General features: G+C 38.4%; 1 protein-coding gene across 2 annotated transcripts in view; it reads left to right on the top strand.

Moving 5' to 3' along the window:
- COG6 (component of oligomeric golgi complex 6) overlaps window positions 1-22126 on the top strand; it is a 113488-nt gene that overhangs the window by 67660 nt on the left and 23702 nt on the right. Inside the window, exons 14-17 of one of the 2 annotated variants that reach the window (XM_070409135.1) lie at window positions 11758-11814; window positions 16331-16462; window positions 16801-16968; window positions 20357-20464. In XM_070409135.1, the coding sequence (XP_070265236.1) occupies window positions 11758-11814; window positions 16331-16462; window positions 16801-16968; window positions 20357-20464 (465 nt within the window). The remainder of the gene's footprint in view (window positions 1-11757; window positions 11815-16330; window positions 16463-16800; window positions 16969-20356; window positions 20465-22126) is intronic. The other variant, XM_070409136.1, reaches the window with a different exon arrangement.

Genomic DNA, 22126 nt, shown 5'->3' with positions numbered 1-22126 from the left:
AGATCACCCTCAACACCCTGATCAGGGTGGGACCAACTGGCCAACCGCCTTGGCTGGCAGAAATTTGGGGTCCAGGGACCTTGGAGTTGCTTGGTCACAGTCTTGGGCTGTGGCGTGGGCAAAGCTCTCCTTTGGCGGAAGGGGACCCGGGATCAGGGTGCTGGAGTTGGGGAAGGGATGAGGAGGCTTTCCTGGTGGCCACAGCAGTCCCCACGAACCATGCACAGCACCTGGGTATCTGGCCCCGGTCAGAACAGCGGCAGGAATAGGGGCTGCGGGGCACAGGGGACAGCGGCACACAGGAGCCAGGAGGTGCGAGGCCCAACGTGGGCTCTTACCCCACTCACTGGGTCCAGCAGCACCAGCTGGTGGGCCATGATGTGTATCGAGGCACTGGGCCGCAGATGGGAGGGAAAGCCAGCCAGGAGGGCAAGGCCTGTGCCAGACAGAGCCCCGAGCAGCATGGGTGGGGCCAGAACTGGAAACCCTGGAGAGGTGGGTAGGGCTGCAGCCCCAAGCCTTTTCGGCCTTGGCCTTGGAATTCAGAGGTCAGCCCCACTTCAAGAGAGAGGATATGGCGGAAAGTGGTAAGGCCACAGGAGGGATAGGAAATGTTGTGTCCATCTTCGGGAAACATAGCTGCCACGGTCTTCAGTAACTATGAACAGATAATCTTTGGTCTCCCTTCTACAGAAGAGGAAGCTGAGACTAAAAGAAGGGAGCCTTCCACAACACCTCACCCACTTCTCAGACCTGACCCTGTGCAGCATTGTTTTTGTTGAAAGTAGAGGATCCAAAATGTTTTTAGATCTTTGCTATTTTAGGCAGGAAAGAATTTAGCACAGGGGATTGTTGCTTGGGAAATCATTGGAAAGCTGGAGGAGTGGGTATTGGGCTGGGCTCCCAGGAAAGACTCCCTGCCCAGTGGGAGGAGCTGCCCCCTCAGCCACAACTGAATTCTAGGACACTCTGGCACAGCTGTGACCTGGGGATCAGGAAACTGCTGCCCCCGCAAATGCTCTCCAGCTCCCACAAAACAGGTCACTGGGCACTGCCTCTGCCACAACTGCCTGTGCACAGCCTGGATTCCGAAGCAGAAAACCTCCACATCTCTGCAAACATGATCACCAGCAGCAAATAGCCCAAACTGCGGGAAGATGCCTATGCCCCACTTCTGCTTTCAAAATATTATGCACACGCATCCAATCGGCAGAAATGAATTCATACCCAGAAATCTAGCTGCAAAGAAGTTTGGGCAATTTCAGACTTTCATCTAGGAATGAGATCTCGCCAATGTACCTCATGTGCCTGGTATTGATAAAAATGAGGCACGGCTGGTGGGACTCAGTGGTTGAGCATTGATCTATGAGCCAGGAGGTCACGATATGATTCCTGGTCAAATTTTGGGCTTGATCCTCAGTAGGGGCGTGCAGGAGGCAGCTGATTAATGATTCTTATCATTGATGTTTCAATCTCTCCTCCCTTCCTCTGAAATCAATATATATATATTTTTAAAAATGGGGTCATGCTGTATATATGTGTTATAATGAGTTTTTCGCTTCATAGATCACTAATATCTTTCCTGTTAAAACCATACTTAGAGAACATTATTTATGTATCATTCATTTTAATTGATCTCAGAGAGAAGAAGAGAGAGAGAGAAACATTGTTCTGTTGTTCCTGCACTCACTGGACTGGGTATTGAATCTGCAACCTGTGTATGTGCCCTGACTGGCAATTGATCCACCACTTTCTGGTGTATGGGATGATGCTATGCTGGTACCCTGACCCCAAATTCCAGCCTCCAGAACTGTGAGAAAAATGCATCTCTGTTGTTTAAGCCACACAAATTTATGATATTGTGTTATATCTGTCTGAGCTGACTAATCTATCTATACTAATAAAAGGGTAGTATGCTAATTAGACCAGGTCAACCAGACATCTTTCAGTCGTCCTTCTGGACAAAGCCACGGTGGCGGGGGCCGAGGTAGAGGCGGTTAGGGTCGATCAGGCCAGCAGGGGAGCAGTTAGGGATGATCAGGCCATCAGGGGAGAGCAGTTAGGGGCAATCAGGCAGGCAGGCAGGTGAGCAGTTAGGAGCCAGCAGTCCCAGATTGCGAGAGGGATGTCCGACTGCCGGTTTACAGGGATCGGGCCTATACCGGCAGTCGGACATCACCCCAGGGGTCCTGGATTGGAGAGGGTGCAGGCCGTGCTGAGGGAACCCCCCTCCCCTATGCATGAATTTCGTGCATTGAGCCACTAGTAATCACTTAATTTGAAAGCCAAAGATAAAGAATCTTGCAAGCAGCAAGAGAGAAATGATTTATCATATAAAATTATCAGAAGGTTTTTCTTCAAACTTAGGAGGCCAAAAAACAATGGCAGATATATTCAGAGTGCTCAGAGGGGTTGGGGGGAAACACATGTCAACCAAGAATTCTATATCTGGCAAAACCGTCCTTTAAGAGTGGAAAAAAATTATGACATTTCCAGACAGGCAAATGCTGAGAGAGTTCATTGCCACAAGGCCTGCCATGCAATAACTGTTCAAGAGAGTCCTGTAGGATACAATGAAAGGATGGTAGACAGCAACTCAAGCTAAATGAAGAAATAAACATCTCAATAAAGGGAAAAACACAGGCAATTCAAAGATAGTATTGTATTAAAGATTTGTAACTCCACTTTTTGTTTTCTATATGATTTAAAAGACTGATATATAATTTTAAAAATATTAGCCTGAAAGCTGGTATTGTAACTGGTTTGTAATTTCATATTTTGTCTTCTACAGAATTTAACAGATTAATGCATTTAAAAGTATTAGTTCATATTTGTGGACACAGAATGTAAAAAGATGTAATTTTGTGACATCAGCAACCAACAATGGCAGGGACATAGCTATAAAGGAGCAGAGTTTTTGTATGTTATTGAAGTTAACATACCATTAAAACATTTATAAATTCTAATTAGAGTGTTATGACTTTACGATGTTAATGAAATCCCCATAATAACCACAAACAGCTAAAGGATATAGATAAAAGGAAATGAGAAAAGAATTTAAGTGTTTCACTTAGTACAAAAAATCAACTTAGAAGATAGTAATGCAAGAAGTTAGAGACAGGCCCTGACCAGTTTGGCTGAGTGGATAGAGCATCGGCCTGCGGACTCAAGGGTCCCAAGTTAGATTCTGGTCAAGGGCATGTACCTTGGTTGCGGACACATACCCAGTGGGGAGTGTGCAGAAGGCAGCTGATTGATGTTTCTCTCTCATTGATGTTTCTAACTCTCTATTCCTCTCCCTTCCTCTCTGTAAAATATCAATAAAAATATATTTTAAAAAAGGAAGTTAGGGACAGAAAAGACTATGAAGTATACAGAAGATAAATAGTAAATGACAAAGTAAGGCTCTCCTTATCAGTACTTATTTTAAATGCAAATGGATTAAACTCTTTTATAAAAAGACAGGTTTCTATACAGCAAGAAGATACAACAATTAAAACATTTATATGCCTTTAATTGACCAGAAAAATATGTGAAGCAAGAATTGACAAAATTGAAGGGAAACTAGAGCTAAAATAAGAGTTAGAGACTTCAGTACCCCTTTTGCAATAACAGACACAACAACTAGTCAGAGGATACTTAAGTAAATAGAGGAATTAATACAATAAACCAATAAGATCGAACAGAAATGCACAGAACATTATATCCAACAACAGCATACATATTCTTTTCAAGTGCACATGGGTCATTTATCAGGATAGACTATATGTTAAGCCACATGTTATCTCCTCTGGCCACAACGGGGTGAAGTTTGAATCTATAACAAGGAAAACTAGAAAATCCGCAAATTTGTATAAATTTAACAACATTTTTAAAACAACCAACCAGTCAGTGGAGACATCACAACAAAAATTAGAAACTACTTAGAGATGAATGAAAATGAAAACAACAACCCAAAACTTATGGAATGCAGTGAAAGCAGTGTCAAGGAAAAATGTATAGCTATAAATGCTTACATTAAAAAACAAGAAAAGCTCAGATCAAAAACCTAGCTTTATAATTTAACTAGAAGGAGAACACACTAAACCCAAATCTAGGAGAAGGAAGGAAATAAAGATTAGAGCAGAGATTGATGAATAGAAAAACAATGCAGAAAATTAATAAAGTTAAACTGTGGTTCTTTGAAAATATCAATGAAATTGACAAACCTTTAGCTATATGGAGTAAGAATAAAAAGAAGACTCAAGTTACTAAAGTCAGAAAAGAAAGTGTGGACATTACTACCAATCTGTGGAAATAGAAAGGATTTTAAGAGGGTATTATTGAACAACTGTATACCAACAAATTGAATAATCTAGATAAAATTGACAAATTTCAAGAAATACAAAAGCTACCAAAAACAAATCATGAAAAATTAGAAGATTTGAATTGACTTGTAACTAGTCGAGAGATTAAATCAGTTAGTAAAAAATCTCTTTAAACTAAAAGTTCCAGACCTCATGGCTTCACTGGTGAATTCTATCAAACATTTGAAGAAAAACTAGTATTAGTTCTTAAACCTTTTCAAAAAATTAAATAGGCAACACTTCCTAACTCATTCTATGAGGCCAGCATTTCTCTAATACCAAAGCCTGAAAAAGACACTTTAAGAAATGGAAACTACAGATCAGTATTCTTTATGAATATTGATGCAAAAATCATCAGCAAAATATTAGCAAACCAAGTTAAGAAGCATATTAAAAGATTATAGATCATGACCTAGTGGGATTTATTCAATGGAATGCTAGGATAGTTCAGCATATGGAAGTTAATGTAATTATCACTTTAACAAAACAAAAAAAAGAACCACATGATCATCTCAGTTGATGCAGAATAAGCATTTGACAAAATTCAACACCCTTTCATAATAATAAAAAACTCAACAAACTAGCAACAGAAGGAAATTATCTCAACATAATAAATACCATATATGAAAAACCCACAGCTAACCTTATACCTACTTATATAAGATTGAATACTTTTGCTTTAAGTTTGGGAATAAGGCCAGGATGCTTACTTTCATCACTTCTGTTTAACAGTACTAGAAGTTCTAGCCAGAGCAATTAGTTAAGAAAGAGAAATAGCCCAAGTGTCCATAAGTAGATGAGTGCTTAAAATAGCTATTCAGGGAATACTGTACAGCAGTAAAAAAAGAAGGATTCTTACCCTTTAAGATAGCATGGAGGGACCTGGAGAGTATTATGCTAAGTGAAATAAGCCAGTCAGAGAAAGACAAGTATAACATGATCCCACTCATGTGTGGAATCTAATGAACAAAATAGATACAGAGACATAGAAGCATGGAACAGACCGTGGAATCTCAGAGGGAAGGCAGGGGAGGCTGGGTGGGTGGGAAGAGATGAACCAGATAACTTATATGCATATATGGATAATCCATGAACACAGACAGTAGGGTGGTGAAGGCCTGGGGTGGGGGCTGGAGGCAGGTTAGAAGAGGCCAATGGGAGAAAAAAGGGGGCAGAAGGGACTGATAGTTATTTTTTTGTGCTTTCACTAAATGTACATGCACCAGGGAGCCAGGCAGTGATTTAGGAGTGTAGGGGGCCGATCAGGGGCGGTGCCGGTTTGGGGGAGGGCCTCAGGAGGTTGGCCAGCCAGCCCCGCCCCCTGGTTGAACCCCCGGTTGAACTCCCAGTTGAACTCCTGGTCAAGGGGATAATTTGCATATTAGCTTTTTATTATATAGGATGGGTATAGAGTTTCAGTTTATAAGATGAAAAGCTATGGAGATAGATAGTGGTAATGGTTGCACATTATGAATATATTTGGTAACATTAACTGTACACTTAAAAATGGTTAAGGTGATTAAATACATTTCCTATAATCCAATTCACAAGGGACTCAGTAAATACTAGTTACATGAATAACTGGTTCACTTCATTTTCTATTAATCTGTGATCTATCATTATCTTGCCATTAACTTTCAATCTCAGTTACCCTTGATAGTTTATCACACTTACTTTGCAAAACTACCCTTTATTTACTTAACTTTTCAATTTCTTCTTTGTGTACTGTGACTGCTGAGCACTGTTAAAGAAAATCATATAACCACACAAACTGAAGTCACTAAAATTCAGTCTCTAGCATTAGTGAAGTGTTAAGGACATGTAAGTCCAGCAGTCTTACATGTCATTAGGTATCCACTCATATTTACTTCCTTTCACCCATTTCCTCAAATCTACCATACTACCTCCTATGAAAACCACCAATATCATCAAAACTTGTATCTCATTGTTTTTTTTTTTTCATTTGGATTTCGGTGCTTCTAGTGAGAATGAATGTTTTTAAATCGTTTATTAACTTTATGAATTGCTTGTTCCATGTTCTTTGCCATTTTTTTCCTACTAAGTCAAATATCTTCTTGTTATTTTCTGTTATTCTTTATACATTAAGAATATTAACTGTCATATATATTACAGGTATTTTATCATTTGCCTCTAAATTTACCAGTTGTATTATCTGACATGTCACTTTTAATTTTTACATAGTAAAATGTAATGTGCTTTTTATTTATTTTCTTTTTATTGTTTCTCCCTTGGGAGCATGCCATACTTGAAAACTTCCTGACAATAAGAAAATATATTTAGAATTTAATATCTGCTAAAGTTAGCACCTATCAGTGGGAAAATGTTAAATTATTTAATAAATTCATTTAAATTATGTTCTTTGATCTTTCTATGGTTTCACTTTTATATCAAATTTACTAGAAGCCCAAAATTTTGTGCACAAAAATTTGTGCACTCAAGTGGGAGGGGGGAGGTCCCTCAGCACAGCCTATGCCCTCTCGCAGTCTGGAACCCTTTGGAGGATGTCCATCTGCTGGCCTATGTGCTTTCACTCCCTCAAACATGAAGTTGAGATTGGAGTATGATAATGTTTATAGCTTTTATGTTGCTTATATCTACAACCATTTCAGGTTTCTTCCAATAATTATTAAATTTTAATGTTCCATATTTTATATTACTTATATCTTACTCTGTAACCTGGCAGTCAGACATCCCTCTGGCAGCCCAGGAGTCCTTGGGGGATGTCCACTTGCCAGTGGGGAGTGAGCCTAAGTTGCAGTCGGACCTCCTTAGCGCTGCTGAAGAGGCGGAAGAGGCTTCTGCCACCATCGCTGCTCTGGCAACCGTCAGCCTGGCTTGTGGCTGAGTGAAGTTCCCCCTGTGGGAGTGCACTGACAACCAGGGGGCAGCTCCTGCATTGAGTGTCTGCCCCCTGGTGGTCAGTGTGTGTCCTAGCGACCGGTCATTCCCAGTCGTTCTGCTGTTAGGGTCAATTTGCATATTACCCTTTTATTATATAGGATAACCTGCCTGATGTTTATTTTTGTCCATGCTGGGAAGGGAGGATCTTATTTATTTTTCCCAAATGGTTATCTATTTATTTTGTTTTATATAAGAAAATCACCAGGTCCTTATATATTTTATTTCTCTTGTACAGTTTAAAATGAAATTTGCAAGAAAATTGGAAAATGTAATGAATAAAAACAAGCAAGTTTTCAAGATGGCATCTTCCAGTTAACAGTTAAAATAAAATAGGGTTATAACAGGGAAAGAAAGTAATTGCAATTTGAACATATGAAGTACCAATTATTACTATATCCTATGTGAGTTTATAGCAGTGAATGGGCTATGACTATTTTTATTGTTTACTATTGTCATTAATATCAACTAGAGGCCCGGTGCATGAAATTTGTGCACGGGTGGGGGATGTCCCTCAGCCCTGCCTACACCCTCTCCAATCTGGGACCCTTTGGGGGCTGTCCAACTTCCGGCAGTCGGACATCCCTCTTACAATCCGGGACTGCTGATTCCTAACTGCTCACCTGTCTGCCTGCCTGATCGTCCCCTAACCGATCCCCTGCTGGCCTGATTGACGCCTAACTGCTCCCCCTCAACTGCCCTCTCCTGCAGGCCTGGTCGCCCCCAACTGCCCTCCCTTGCCAGCCTGGTCACCCCCACTGCCCTCCCCTGCAGGTCTGGTCCCCGCTAACTGCCCTCCCCTGCCAGCCTGGTCACCCCCACTGCCCTCCCCTGCCGGCCTGATCGCCCATAATTGCCCTCCCCTGCTGGCCTGTTCGCCCCCAAATGCCCTTCTCTGCTGGCCTGATCGCCTATACCTGCCCTCCCTTGCCAGCCATCTTGTGGTGGCCATCTTGTGACAATGCGGGGCAGCCACCTTGTGGTGGCCATCTTGTGGCAGCCATCTTGTGATGACGTGGGGTGGCCATCTTGTGATGGCGCCGCGCGATGCCACCTAGGCTTTTATTATATAGGGTAATTGTGCCCTGAAATGTTTTCCTCAGATGTGAATTGGACCATTCAGGTATTTTTTTTAAACATGAAATTGAGATTGGAGTATGATAACTGTTTATAGCTTTTATGTTGCTTATATCTACAACCATTTCAGGTTTCTTCCAATAATTATTAAATTTTAATGTTCCATATTTTATACTACTTACATCTTACTCTGCATATTATAAACCATTCACTTCTAAAAACATTCTAGCCTTTTAAAGAAAATAACATTTGTTCCAGGTTTGTTTTCATTATTGGCAAAGCTCGCAAATGGAGATTTCTGTTAATATAATTTTAAGTGGATAGTAATATTGCTAATTACAATAGCTTTTAATTTTTTTAATCCTCACCTGAGGATATTTTTTTCTAGTGATTTTTAAACAGAGTGGAAGGCAGGGAGGAAGCAGAGGGAGGAAGAGAGAGAGACAGACACAGACTGACCTTGACATGAGAGAGATACATCGATAGGATGCCTTCCGCTGGAGATTGAACCTGCATCCAAAATCAAACCTGAGGGCCTTTGGTCCACAGGCTAATGCTCTATCCACTCTAACCAGCCAGGTCAAGAACAATAGCTTTTAAAATAAAGGTATAGCGAAAGGAGAGTTCTTTTCATATAATTCCTTCTGTGCTTTTAAAAAGACCTATTTGGGACCTAATTCTTTATCATTAAAAAAAGAAAAATTCAAGAACATCAATTTGTTGAAAGATGTGCCTTTTCCCTAACAAAGCATTTTTAAGCCCTTGAGTATTAAAGTATATGTACTTCCTTCCTGGCTCTCCTAAAACATTCTACAAATGTTTCATAACTGCAAATCTGGCCAAGTCTAAGGAAAATATGTATCTATACTGCAAAAGACAACACCATATCAATATAAGCTAGACAATATTTTCTACACTTCTTTTTACTATAGTAATAGTATAATTCTAATTTAAAAGGATACAGTATGTCTTAAATGAAATCTATATCAAATTAACAGTAGTTAGGATTAATTTGCCCAGACCTCTGGAATAAAAACCCAAATGGTCCTTTAAACAAATTGTGATTTAAATTCTAGGATATAGTTACTGTTTAGAATTTCTTTTTACTGTTTAAAGTATTGTACATGGGCCAGCAGCTTGGGAGCTTATTAGACATGCAAAAATCTCAAGTTCCAGCCCTAAAGCAGAATATGAATTTAACAAGATTCCTTGGCTATTTATATGCAAGTTAGGGTTTGAGAAGTGCTATTCTAACTTTGAGTTAAACATTATGCCTTACAGATTATTCTTCCAGGAAAACAAACAAAAACATTGTGTGCTTGGCATGTGTGGCCAGCTTCAGGTTAACCTCTAGCTAAGATTTCTGAGAGTTAAAGGAAAATCATGACAAAAGTAGAGGTAAAGGTCAAACAAAGAAAGAAGAAGCTATTTATTTGTAGGGCAAAAGTTTAGATTTTCTTTAACATTATTTCCCACCAGTGGGTAAAATTTTTATCATTAGCTGGAGTCCTGGCCCAAGTATCAGTGATAATATTAACACCTCTTTCTCCCTCACGTCACTCTGAGGATGCATCTGCCACTCATTTGCTGGTGCTGACTGGTTTTCAAGGAAGTAGAGTGTAAAGAACTTGGTATTTGCTGCACACCTTAAAACTGCTTAGAATTTCTGTATTGTGATTATTGTCATACATGAAGTTCATAGAATTTGTTTGTTTTTAACAGTTGCTATAACTTCCTATAGTTCTCTAAATCACAAAGTCCACTTAATTCTAGTGTTTGATTTCCACAGCGCCATATGTAGATACACAAGGTCATTATGAAGTAAGCACAGGAATGGGAGGGATATCAAAGAAATAGACTTGTGTTTTATAAAGATTAACCATTAGAAATTAATTTCACTTAATTAAATGAAATTACATTGAAGTGATGGAAGGATAGCAATATATATGTATTGTTTCTTTTTTATTGAATTTATTGAGGTGACACTGGTTAACAAAAGTAGAAAGGTTTCAGGTGCACAATTCCACAACACATCATCTGTACACAGTATTATGTGTTCACCACCACAAGTCAAATTTTTCCCATCACCATATCCCCCCTATAACCTCCTCTACCTACCCCCACCCTGGCAATCACCACACTATTGCCCATGTCCATGAGTTTTTTCTCTTTTTCTCTTCTTTCTGTTATTTCTACAAAAGAATTATAAAGTCATAGATCTTGTTTATCTAATAACTGCAATACTTTTCACTTTGTTTAAAAGTATGATTCTGGGAGGCTAGGGGTAGGTCAATGGGGGAAAAAGGAGACATATGTACTACTATTTGTAATACTTTAAACAATAAAAATTGTTTTTAACTGAAAAAAAAGTTGCTATTAAGAAACAGGAAATGGAAAACTTATCAGAGCACAGTTTAAAGTGTTAATTAGAAAAAATAAAACTTAACACTCTACTGAAAAAAAAAGTATGATTCTGACCTGTTGCTGATCTGAGGGATGTGTGTATAGCATCTTATAGAATGGCAGTTGTTGAATGAAGTGAGTTCAAGTAGTACCCATTTGTATTATTTACCACTAGGGGCCCAGTGCATGAATTCGTGCACCTTGAAAGGAACTGTGGGCCACGAGGCTGTGGTGGGCACAGGGGTGGGTCTCAGCCCATCCTCCACGTCCCTGCCTGGCCCCTCCTGCTGTAGCCCCCAGTCCCCTGTCTGCTGGCAGCCCTGCTCCCACCGCCGCTCCCATGCACTGACGGCACTGGCCCCGCTCACACCCGCTGATGGTGCAGAGTGATTGGGGCTGGCTCCAGCAGCGGGTGCTAGCAGTGGCTGCTGCCCCGATCACCCCTCAGGAGCAGGGGGAGGTGAAGAAGCCCTCAGGGGTGATCGGGGCTGGCAGCTGCCACTCGCACCCGCTGATGGTGCCAAGCGATTGGGACCGGTGCCAAGTGCCGGCAGCGGTTGCGAATGGAGGCTCCAGTGCTGGCTGCAGGTGTGAGTGGGGCCAGTGCCTGCAGTGGGTGCAAGCAGCAGCTCTGGTGCTGGCAACAGGTGTGAGCAGGGCTGGCGCCGGCATCATGTGCGAGCATTGGGCGGGACAGCAGCATGGGAGCAAAGAATTTCCAGTAACCACGAGAGGCTCACCTCTATGACAGTGACTGGTGCCCCACCTTGATCTGGCGCCCCCACTCACCTGCTCCACCATCCCGCCATGGCTGATGCCCGCCATGTTCTGTGCTCTGCTGCCTGCTGCCGACGCCTGCCATGTTCTGCGTGCACCCCCTGGTGGTTAGCACACGTCATAGCAACCGGTTATTTAGTTGTTCTGCCATTTGGTCTATTTGCATATTAGGGTTTTATATATATAGATTAGGTCTAATTATGACAGGGTATGACTTTTGCTTAAATTTGCACAGCTTTTAAAGACCTTAATTCAAGGGGACGAAAAGAAGATTTTCAGCTTTCCTGCATCTGTGCGTAAGATTTCTATCATTGGTCTTGTTTTGAATGGCAATTTAAAAACTTTTAAATAATTTTTGAAAGATATTCTCTAAGTTCTTTTGTTTCTAAAAGCCACTATGTTGTCATTTATAATTAAAAAGAGAGAATTACACATTAAACATCTAGGATCTTAATGATGTAGTATTTGTAGTTATACTAAAGGTCTACACCAAACCTACCTTTCCTGGAGGATTTAGTAAATTCTTGGTTATTATTTTTTCTATTTATGAAAGGTATTTTGAAACTGAGACACACACATTTCTCTGATGTATGTGGCTCCCTATTCTAAATTAAAGCTGTTAGACTTCTGGTGAATCTTATGATTTGTAGAGATTTCACCGAATAATTTTTATATGAGTAACTTCTGTTCATTTTACATTACTTAGGAGTATATATGAATTAATATGTTATAACTGCATATTTTAATTAAATTTATAAACTTATGAATATACTTATTTTATTAAATAAATGTTTAATTTTATTTTAAAACTTATGAAAACACAAAGAAGAGACTAACAATCACCCATACCTTGTCATTTGGAATTAACTGTTACTAACAGGTTGGCATGTTTTATTCAATTCTGGGAACAGGGATCACAATTTTTGTAAAATTGATATGCATTTACTCATATTCACACCATGCAGAAAGGCACAAAGGTGAAAGTTTCTAAAATCTTTCAACTTGGAAATAACAGTTAACCATCAGTTTAACAACATTCTAGTAGATACTCTTTAAAAATGGATGAATGGCCCTGGCTGGTGTGGCTCAGTTGGTTAAGAGTCTCCCATACACCAGAAGTTCCCCATTTTGATTCCCATTCAGGACATATGCCCGGTTTGCAGGCTGGATCCCAGTGCTGGGGAGTGCTGGAAGCAACCAATTGATGTTTCTCTCTCACATTGTTGTTTCTCCCTCTCTCTTCCTCTTTCTCTAAGACCAATAAAAATATTTTTTTTAAAAGCCCAAATGGGGAAAAAATATCCTTGGGTGAGAATTTAAAAAAAGGGGGGAGGGGTAAATGGATAAAATTACTTTTATAAAGATGACTTTATATTCTGAAATTTTTCTTAGGTCAAATTTATTTGCATTTAATAGAAAAGGGGAAATAAAACTGAAGGAGGTATGAAATTTGAAGTAAATATTTCCTTTATGGGAGATATTTTTCCTTCAATTTTTTCAGTTTTGGCTTTATGTATTTTGGGGCTCAATTATTAGGTACACATCTATCTATATAAAACCCTAATATGCAAATCGACCGAATGGCAGACTGACCAGCGGAACAACCGATTTCTATGACATGCACTGACCACCAGGGGGCAGACGCTCAGCGCAGGAGCTTCCCCCAGCCCTCAGGCCCCTACTGGTGTTGGTGGTGGGTGGCGGGGCTGGCGAGCGGGCAGTGACAGGCCAGCCAAGGCAGGTGCAAGCGGGGGGCCCTGATTACCCCACAGATCGGCCCTGATCACCAGCCAGGCCTAGGGACCCTACCCATGTACGAATTTCGTGTACTGGGCCTCTAGTATTTTTATAATTGTCATATCTTTATGATAATAAACATTATAAAAATGTCCTTTTGTTTCTAGTAGTAGTTTTTGTCTCTTGTCTGAAATTACTATAGCCACTTTGGCTCTTTTGATTATTGTCTGCAAAGTATATATTTTTTTCCATATTTTTACTTTTAAGCTTTTTGTGTCCTTAAATCTAAAGTGTGTTTCTTGAAGACAGCATATAGTTGGGTCAATGTTGTTGTTGTTTTTTAATCCATCTGCCAGTGTCTGCTTTTTGGTTGGTACGTTTAATCCTTTAACATTTAATGTAATTTCTGATAAAGTAGCATTTATATATGCCATTTTGTTACTTGTTCTTGTATTTCTTAATTTTTTTTGTTCCTCAGTCCCACCATTACTGCCTTCTTTTGTGTTTAGTAAATATTTTCTAGTATGCTACTTTAATTCCCTTATTGTTTATTTAAATATATGTGTGTGAATAGTTTGTTATTTTCTTAGTGGTGGCCTGTGAACTACAATTAAATATCTTAATTTATAACTCTTTAATTTTGATTAATACCAAGTTATTTTCAATAATATACAAAAGTTTTACTCCTATATAGACCTATTATCCTCTTCCTTCATGGTATTATTGTTTTGAATTATGTCTTTTTACATTGTGTGTTCACCAACATAGATTTATAATTATTGCCTCATGCAATTGTCTTTTAATTAAGATAGGAGAAAAAATGGGAGTTTCAAACAGAAAGTACATTAGTATTGTCTTCTATATTTACTTATGTCAGAATCTTTAATGGTGTTCTTTATTTCTTCATGAGAATTTGAGTTACTGTTTAGTGTCCCTTCATTTTAGCCTGAAGCATTGATTCCCTTTAACGTCTTGTAGAGCAGGCTTACTAATGAAGAATTTTTGTGTTTTTTGGGAATTCCTCTTTCATTCTTAAAGAATAATTTTGCTGAATGTTAAATTTTTGGTTGACAGTCTGTTTCTTTCGACTCTTGCATGTTTCATCCACTATCTTCAGGTCTTCATGTTTTCTGATGAGGAATCAGTTGTTAATCTTATTGAGAATCCTTTGTTCATAATGAGTTATTTCTCTTAATGCTTTTATATTCTCTCTTTGTCTTTTGACAGTTTGATTATGATGTATCTCAGAGCAGATCATTTTAAGTTTATTGTACTTGGAGTTCATGAGTTTGGATGTTTAGATAGATTTTTAAAAATCAATTTGTGAAGTCTTCTGCCATTATTTTTTCAAATATTCTTTTGGCATCCCTTCCTTCTTCTGAGATCACCCATTTTACTTATGTTGTTAATGGTGTACCAGCGGTCTCTGAGGTGCAGTTAATTTTTTTTGTTGATGTTCTTTTTTCTTTGTGTTTCTCAGACTGGATAATTTTAATTGACCTATCTTTGAGTTCACTGATTATTTTTTCTGCCTGCTCAAATCTGCTGTTGGTTCCCTGTAGTGAATTTTTAAAAATTCAGTTATTGTGCTTTATCATCTCTATTTCTCTATTGATATTCTTTATTTGGTGAGACATTGTTCTCATACTTAGGTTTATTAACATGGCTTCCTTTAGTTCTTTGAATATATTTAAAATAATTGGTTTAAAGTTTTTGGCTTCCAGCATTTAAACTTTCTCAGGGAAATTTCCTATTGACATTTTTTTTTTCTGTGCATGGACCATAATTTTTTGTTTATTTGCATGTCTGATAATTTTTTGTTTTAGTTGTTTTTATGAAGGAGAGAGTATTTTTAGAGATCATACTTTATCATTTCTGCTGATATCACTTATGTATTAGCTTTTATACATAAAATATTCTTAATATAAATCAGATATTTTAAAATTCTTATGCCTTTCTGTCTGCCTGACACAAGACTGTATAGTCTGCCCAGCTGGTGTGGCTCAGTGGATGAGTGTTGGTCCATGAATCAGGAGGTCTTGTTTGATTCCTTGTCAGGGCACATTGCCTGGGTTGCAGGCTAAATCCCCAGTAGAGGGTGTGCAGGAGGCAGCCGATCAATGAATCTCTCCCATCATTGATGCTTCTCTCTCTCTCTCCCTCTTCCTTCCTCTCTCTGAAATCAATAAAAACATATATTTTTTAAAAAATACAAGTATGCTACATGGACTTCTAAGTATGGGATTTTGTTTCACTTACAAATCTATGTTAATATTATAAGTACTATGAAAAATGTTTGCTTTTTAAAATTCATAGGCACCTCTTTTTGGCTATCATGATCCCAGCAAGTAGGGATAATGAAGTTGGCATACCTTTCAGTTAGTAAATGTCAAATACTCTATTCAGTAGTTTAGATGCAACAATCCCATTTAATGCTTACAGAATCCCTCTGAAACTCCGAGAAGTTAAATAATTTTTACTAGGACACACTACTAGTAAGTGGTAGATCCAAAATGTAAAATTAATCTCCTTAACTCCAGAGCTTAAGATTTTAGTGGCTGTGTTACACTTTTTCTGTGAAGTGTATATGTAGCCTTATGGACAAGTCTCCTGACAATTGCCTGGGGCACTTGTTGAAAGATGAGTTCCTAGACCCCAAACCTATACATATTGAACCAAAATCTTTGAGATTTGGTGTCTCTGGATTGCTTTTTTCTTGTAACTTTGGCTAAAAGAAACAAAACAGTGGGCCACTTCAAATTTGTATGAAAATATTATTCTACAATTCAAAGAACATTAAATTTTCTCACAATTTTTTGAATTTTAGACGTACAATTTCTTTACTTCTAACTGTGATATATTAATTCTGAGATAATTAACAAAACTTTTTGTTTTCACTTTCTGTGTTGATTGGGATAATATAAGCTATTGAAAAATTAATTGATTTTCTAATGTGCCAGCCAATGCTTTATAACTTTTGCATGTATTATTTTACTGTGAACTGTCATTTATTTATACATTAAAATTTAGTTGAAAAATTAAAGCAGTGGATAAACCACACCTTATTTTAGGTTGAACTCCCACCACCTGATCTTGGACCAAGTTCTGCATTAAATCAGACACTCATGTTGTTGCGTGAAGTTTTGGCATCTCACGATTCTTCAGTTGTACCATTAGATGCCCGTCAAGCTGATTTTGTGCAGGTATGTTGTAAATTTATTTTTAATTATTGCTTATTACTCTTCTATTATAAATTCTGTTGAAATTCTGGTATTTTATGATCCATATATTTTGACAAACTTTTTCATTGATTTTTCTTTCAAATATTAAATTAATCCTCTTTAATTTAAAAAATATTCATTCCATTATGCTCATTTAAAAAAGTATTCTGATTATTATGCCATTTAATCTTTTCTTATGTGATTCTGTAAGTTGGCACCCTTCAAATTAGTTTGGCTTTCATTCTGAAGTGCCATTAACCCAGGCATGTATCACTGATTGGGAATTAAATAATACATTTTATTTTATATTTCATTTATAGGTTTTATCGTGTATCTTGGATCCTCTCCTTCAGATGTGTACTGTGTCAGCCAGCAATTTAGGCACAGCTGACATGGCAACTTTCATGGTCAATTCACTATATATGATGAAGACAACATTAGCTCTATTTGAATTTACTGACCGACGTCTGGAAATGCTACAGTTTCAGGTTAATTTTGCCATAAAATGACTTCACTGTTATGGAATCATTTTTCCATACATGATCTCAGTTACTAGCTTTATGCCCTAATTCCTATAAACTCTTCGTTATAGTCTGATGGAAGGCTGCTCACACACACACACACACACACACACACACACATTCAGTCTTTTAGTTTTGTTTTGGAGAAGTCAGAATATGTAATGGGTAAGATAGTATATTCAAGCCACAGTATGTGGTGGTAGAATGAAGCTTTTCTGATTAATTTGAACATTCTATATGCAGATTTCAGTTTCTGAACTGTAAGTAATAATATGCTATGGTGTGGCTAGTGCAGAAGATGTTATAGATGACAATTATATTTTTATCTGTGTGTAAACCAATGTTAGGCAAAACATTACAATTTGTTATACCAATCACTCTCTTCCTTAAACCAAATGGTATCTCTCAGGATTTTATAAAATGGCTAAAACGAAGCCTTGTAGAAAATTTACCAGATACTTGAATTCTGATTTTGAAATAGTGATTTTTGGTAGATATAATTTTTTAAAACTCTGAATGTTGTGTTACCACAGTACATAAACAGTTTGGCAGTGGCTATAGTAAACATTCATTTGTAAAGTTTTGGGGTTTTCTGAGGAATGAGTGTGCTCCATCTAAATTTGTGATATTTTCTATTTAAAAAGAAATATAATGAAGTGTGATTAATTTTCCTTTCTTGCATAATGTTTTTATATAGAATTAGTAAATTTCTTTTTAAAATATTAGTTTTTACTGTATCACTAATTCAATTTCAAATTCTTTCATTTGTCTAAATCTTTTTCTAGGTATTTAAGTATATCAGGTATTCATCAATATGTTTTATCACCAATTACCTGCATTTCTTAAATATTCATAGACTTTTTTTTTTCTTTTTTTTCTTTGCTTTTCAAGAGAGCAGGCCCACTATGTAAGTGCTTAAGTGTGCACTTGCATTCTTCTCGTTGATAGGCTGTTGACTGGTCCCAGTGGCATGGACCAGCCCATAGTGTGCAAACGGATTATACAAGGATGTGGATTCTGGAAGACATGGTTTTTTAGGCCCGCAAAGTAGCAGTTTACCTTGTTGAGTAAAAGATCCTTGATTTTCAGACCTTTTCTATTAATTCTATTAATTTTCTTCTACTCTAACTCAGCTTCACTTAGTCTTTCAAGTAAAAAGTCCAGGCTAGTCTTTTTCTCTTTTGTTTGTGGGAATCTGTTTTATCCATCTGGAAACTTGTGAGGATGTTCCTTTGAGTTCATATATTTCCTCAGAATATTTTTTGGTATATCTCTTTTTCCCTTATTTTTATTTTGGACTTTTCAGAGCCATTTGAGTTTGAAGATTTAACCCTTTCTTTTTCTCAATAAAGTTTTTATTATCTTTAATTAATTATTACTTGTCCATCTGTTACTTTTTATATTCTGAAGCTCCAGTACTTATTTGACTTTATCTCTTGAGTCTGTCTTCTAATTTCTTTTTAAATCTCTTCACTGTAATCTATTTCTTTGATGTTTATTCCGTGTTACTTTTCTCACATTTTTCTTTCAGATAATGATTTGGTTCTTATCAGTAACTCTTTAATTTAATGTTTACGTTTGCACATTTCATTTTTCTTTGATTCTCAGTAAGTCTAGTAAATAAGGACTCATTTTACTTACTTGGGCATTCACTTAAAAAAAATAAAAGTACTCTGTATCTTTCAGTAATGTTATCTCAAGAAGAGATACCTGCCCTAACTGGTTTGGCTCAGTGGATAGAGTGTCGGCCTGTGGACTGAAAGGTCCCAGGTTCGATTCCAGTCAAGGGCACATGCCGGGGTTGTAGGCTTGATCCCCAGTAGGGGGCCTCCAGGAGGCAGCTGATCAATGATTCTCTCTCATCATTGATGTTTCTCTCTCCCTCTCCCTTCCTCTCTGAAATCAATAAAAATATATTTAAAAATAAAAAGAAGAGATACCTGTTCTGATTATTCAGATGTGTTTCCTCTTAGAAGCTATTCACCTCTTTTAAATTAGTTGTAAGTTTTTTTAGGGGGAGAGGTTCAGCTATTGGAGTTACTTAGTCAGTGGCAAGCATTATGATGATAATAGCAGTTAGTAGTGTACTGTGTTACTGGCAAACTGGTAAAACTGAGGGAACTTCCTGGTGAGGAATAGAAGGAAGACCTCCAGACTCTCAGGCCTGTACTGGTAAAATTAAGGGAACAGCAGATTTCTTCCCACTAGGAAATACTTCAACCCAATAGGTAGTTCCCTTCTGTGGCTTCTGCCTCTGGCTTCCCAAAGACAGCACAAAGCAGATAGCACATACAAGTCATTTCTGCTACCTGGGTCTTAGGGAGCTCTTGAACCTGAAATCTTTAACCAACCTTCCTCAACTCTCCCCTTGTTGTCACAGACCTGCTTTCTCCTCAAGAGAACTTACTGCCTCAGCCCTAATGGGATTTACTTCAGGCTTTTCCAGATGGCGTATTTGTGTTGGAGTCAGTCCAGCAAGTTAGGAGGGTGAGGGAGTGAGGAGGTTAGGAACATCAGGTCCTTATTTTCCCAGAATTCTTACTAAGTATTTTATTTTACACTGCCGTTTGTTAGTGTTTTTGTTTGTGTTTTACTTATTACCAGCTTTTTTTAAAATGTATTTTTATTGATCTCAGAGAGGAAGGGAGAGGAAGAGAGAGATAGAAACATAATTGATGAGAAAAAATCATTGAGTGGCTGTCTCCTGCATACCCACTACTGGGGATCAAGCCTGCAATCTGGGCAACCAGGTTTGACCAGAATCGAATCTGGGACCCTTCAGTCCGCAGGCTGACGCTCTAGCCACTGAGCCAACCCGGCTAGGGCTTATTACCAGCTTTTAAAAGAGCTGAGGAGCAACTCAAAATTTTGAACTAGTGGCTAGTCTTGGAATCCTCTTTGATTATCATCTTTATCATCTGCCTTTCTCTCCTTTTTGTAGAAGCACTTCCTCTTTAGGGGAAGGAAGTGCCTTTGTTACAGAAGCAGTCCCTGTGCCCTACAGTCTGGTATCATAGCCACTTCAAGAAACAGCCCCTTGGTGAAGAACTAAGATTGCAGGATAGTCTACTTCTACTCTCATCAGTCTTATAAGTCTTTTTTTAAAAATATATATTTTATTTATTTTTTACAGAGAGGAAGGGAGAGGGATAGAGAGTTAGAAACATCGATGAGAGAGAAATATTGATTCAGTTGCCTCCTGCACACTCCCTACTGGGGATGTGTCTGCAACCAAGGTACATGCCCTTGACCAGAATCGAACCTGGGACCCTTTAGTCCACAGGCCGACGCTCTAACTGAGCCAAACCAGTTAGGGCAATCTTTTAAAATATTTTTTTATTGTGTTTTATTTTAGATTGAAGCACATTTGGACACACTTATAAATGAGCAAGCTTCTTATGTTTTAACTAGATCAGGATTGAGTTACATCTATAACACCATACAGCAACATAAACCTGAACAGGTAAGCATGTGGATGTACCTAATTAGAGAAATACCTCAGGTTAGAGTATGGGTTCTAGAGCTAGACTTTGGTTTGAATCTTGGCTATGCCACTGTTTTCACTAAGAAAATGACGTATCTCCATTTCTTCTTTTGTAGATCGGAGGTAATAATATGTGCTTCAAGGGGTTGGTCTCAGATTAAATGAGATAATACATGTATAGTTCTATGAATTATCTTTTTATTACAGACAGTTTGGGTTAAAAGTAATGAAAATATTCAAAAATTAGTATAAAATATATAAAGAATATTCTGGAAAATATTATCTATATTTTTAACTATATATTAACTATATCATTATCAGTTGATTGAACTCATGCATTACTATATGAATAGCAGTCATCCCTTCTTTAATTTAGCAAATCATGGTATATTACTTTGGAAAGGTAAATACTTCTGGGGCCAGCATATGCTCTTATTAAGTTATAGAATTCCAATAGAAATAGATAATGGAGTGGTAGAAACCCTTGAAAATTAGGTAAGCATCCTTCTTTAAAAAGCAAAAAACTCTTTTAAATGATGTCAACATGAAAACTATTTTACAATGGGGGGATAAGTACACATATGTAATACCTTAATCAATAAAGAAAAAAAAAGAATATTTTATATCCCAGGAATTCTTAAATGAAGCTGTCAAAAATCATGTTATAAATTTTTTCTTTTGATAAAGCAGTAAGCAAATTTCTTCCAGAAGGAACCAATGCTGTTGTGTTTTTATACTATATAAAATTGTCAAAGTTTAACGCTTAAAGCCTCTATGTCTCATTGCCATTCTCTAACTGATTGCATTTTTTTTTTTGCTTATCTGAGATATCCTGATTTTTCCGTTGTTAATAAACATGTGCTTTTTACTATCTCCAACAAATATTATTGAGTGCCTTTCTGCTACTTATATAAAAATGAACATATCATGATCCCTGTTATAATTAAGGTTGAAGAGATGATACTTGAGTTCTTTGGAAATAAGCTAAATTTCCAAATGTGGGCAATTCACTAATGGAATATCTATACTAACAAAAGGGTAATATGCTAATTAGACCGGGTCGACCGGCCATCTTCTGGTCATCCTGCCTTCCTTTTGGAAAAAGCTACAGTGGCGGGGGCCGAGGCAGAGGCAGTTAGGGGCGATCAGGCCGGTAGGGGAGGGCAGTTAGGGGCAATCTGGCCGGCTGGGGAGGGCAGTTAGGGGTGATCGGGCATGCAGGCAGAGGGGTTAGGGGTGATCAGGCAGGCAGGTGAGCAGTTAGGAGCCAGCAGTCCCAGATTGTGAGAAGGATGTCTGAGGGGTCCCGGATTGAAGAGGGTACAGGCCAGGCTGAGGGACCCCCCTCCTGTGCATGAATTTTGTGCACTGGGCCTCTAGTCTATATTATAAAAAGCCAGCAACTGGAACTCCATAATACCAGAAACAACCAGTCGCTATGATGCCCACTGCAGCCAGTGAACCAGTCCAATTCAGGGGTGGGGCCAGCTGGCCAGTCCCCACCACGGCCCTTCCCCCTGGCCGACCCCGTCCCTGATAGCGCCCCCCATCCCATCCCAGTAGGAGGCGGGGCCAGCCGGCCAACCTCCTACAGCCCCTCTCCACTGCCAGCCCCACCCCTGATGGGTCCCCACCACCCCG

The sequence above is a fragment of the Myotis yumanensis genome, unplaced genomic scaffold (assembly GCF_028538775.1).
Source record: "Myotis yumanensis isolate MYYU_CA2020_CCGP unplaced genomic scaffold, mMyoYum1.0.hap1 SCAF_3, whole genome shotgun sequence".
NCBI lineage: Eukaryota > Metazoa > Chordata > Mammalia > Chiroptera > Vespertilionidae > Myotis > Myotis yumanensis.
Note: the sequence above shows the minus strand (reverse complement) of the source record. Positions and strands in the feature narration are given on the sequence as shown.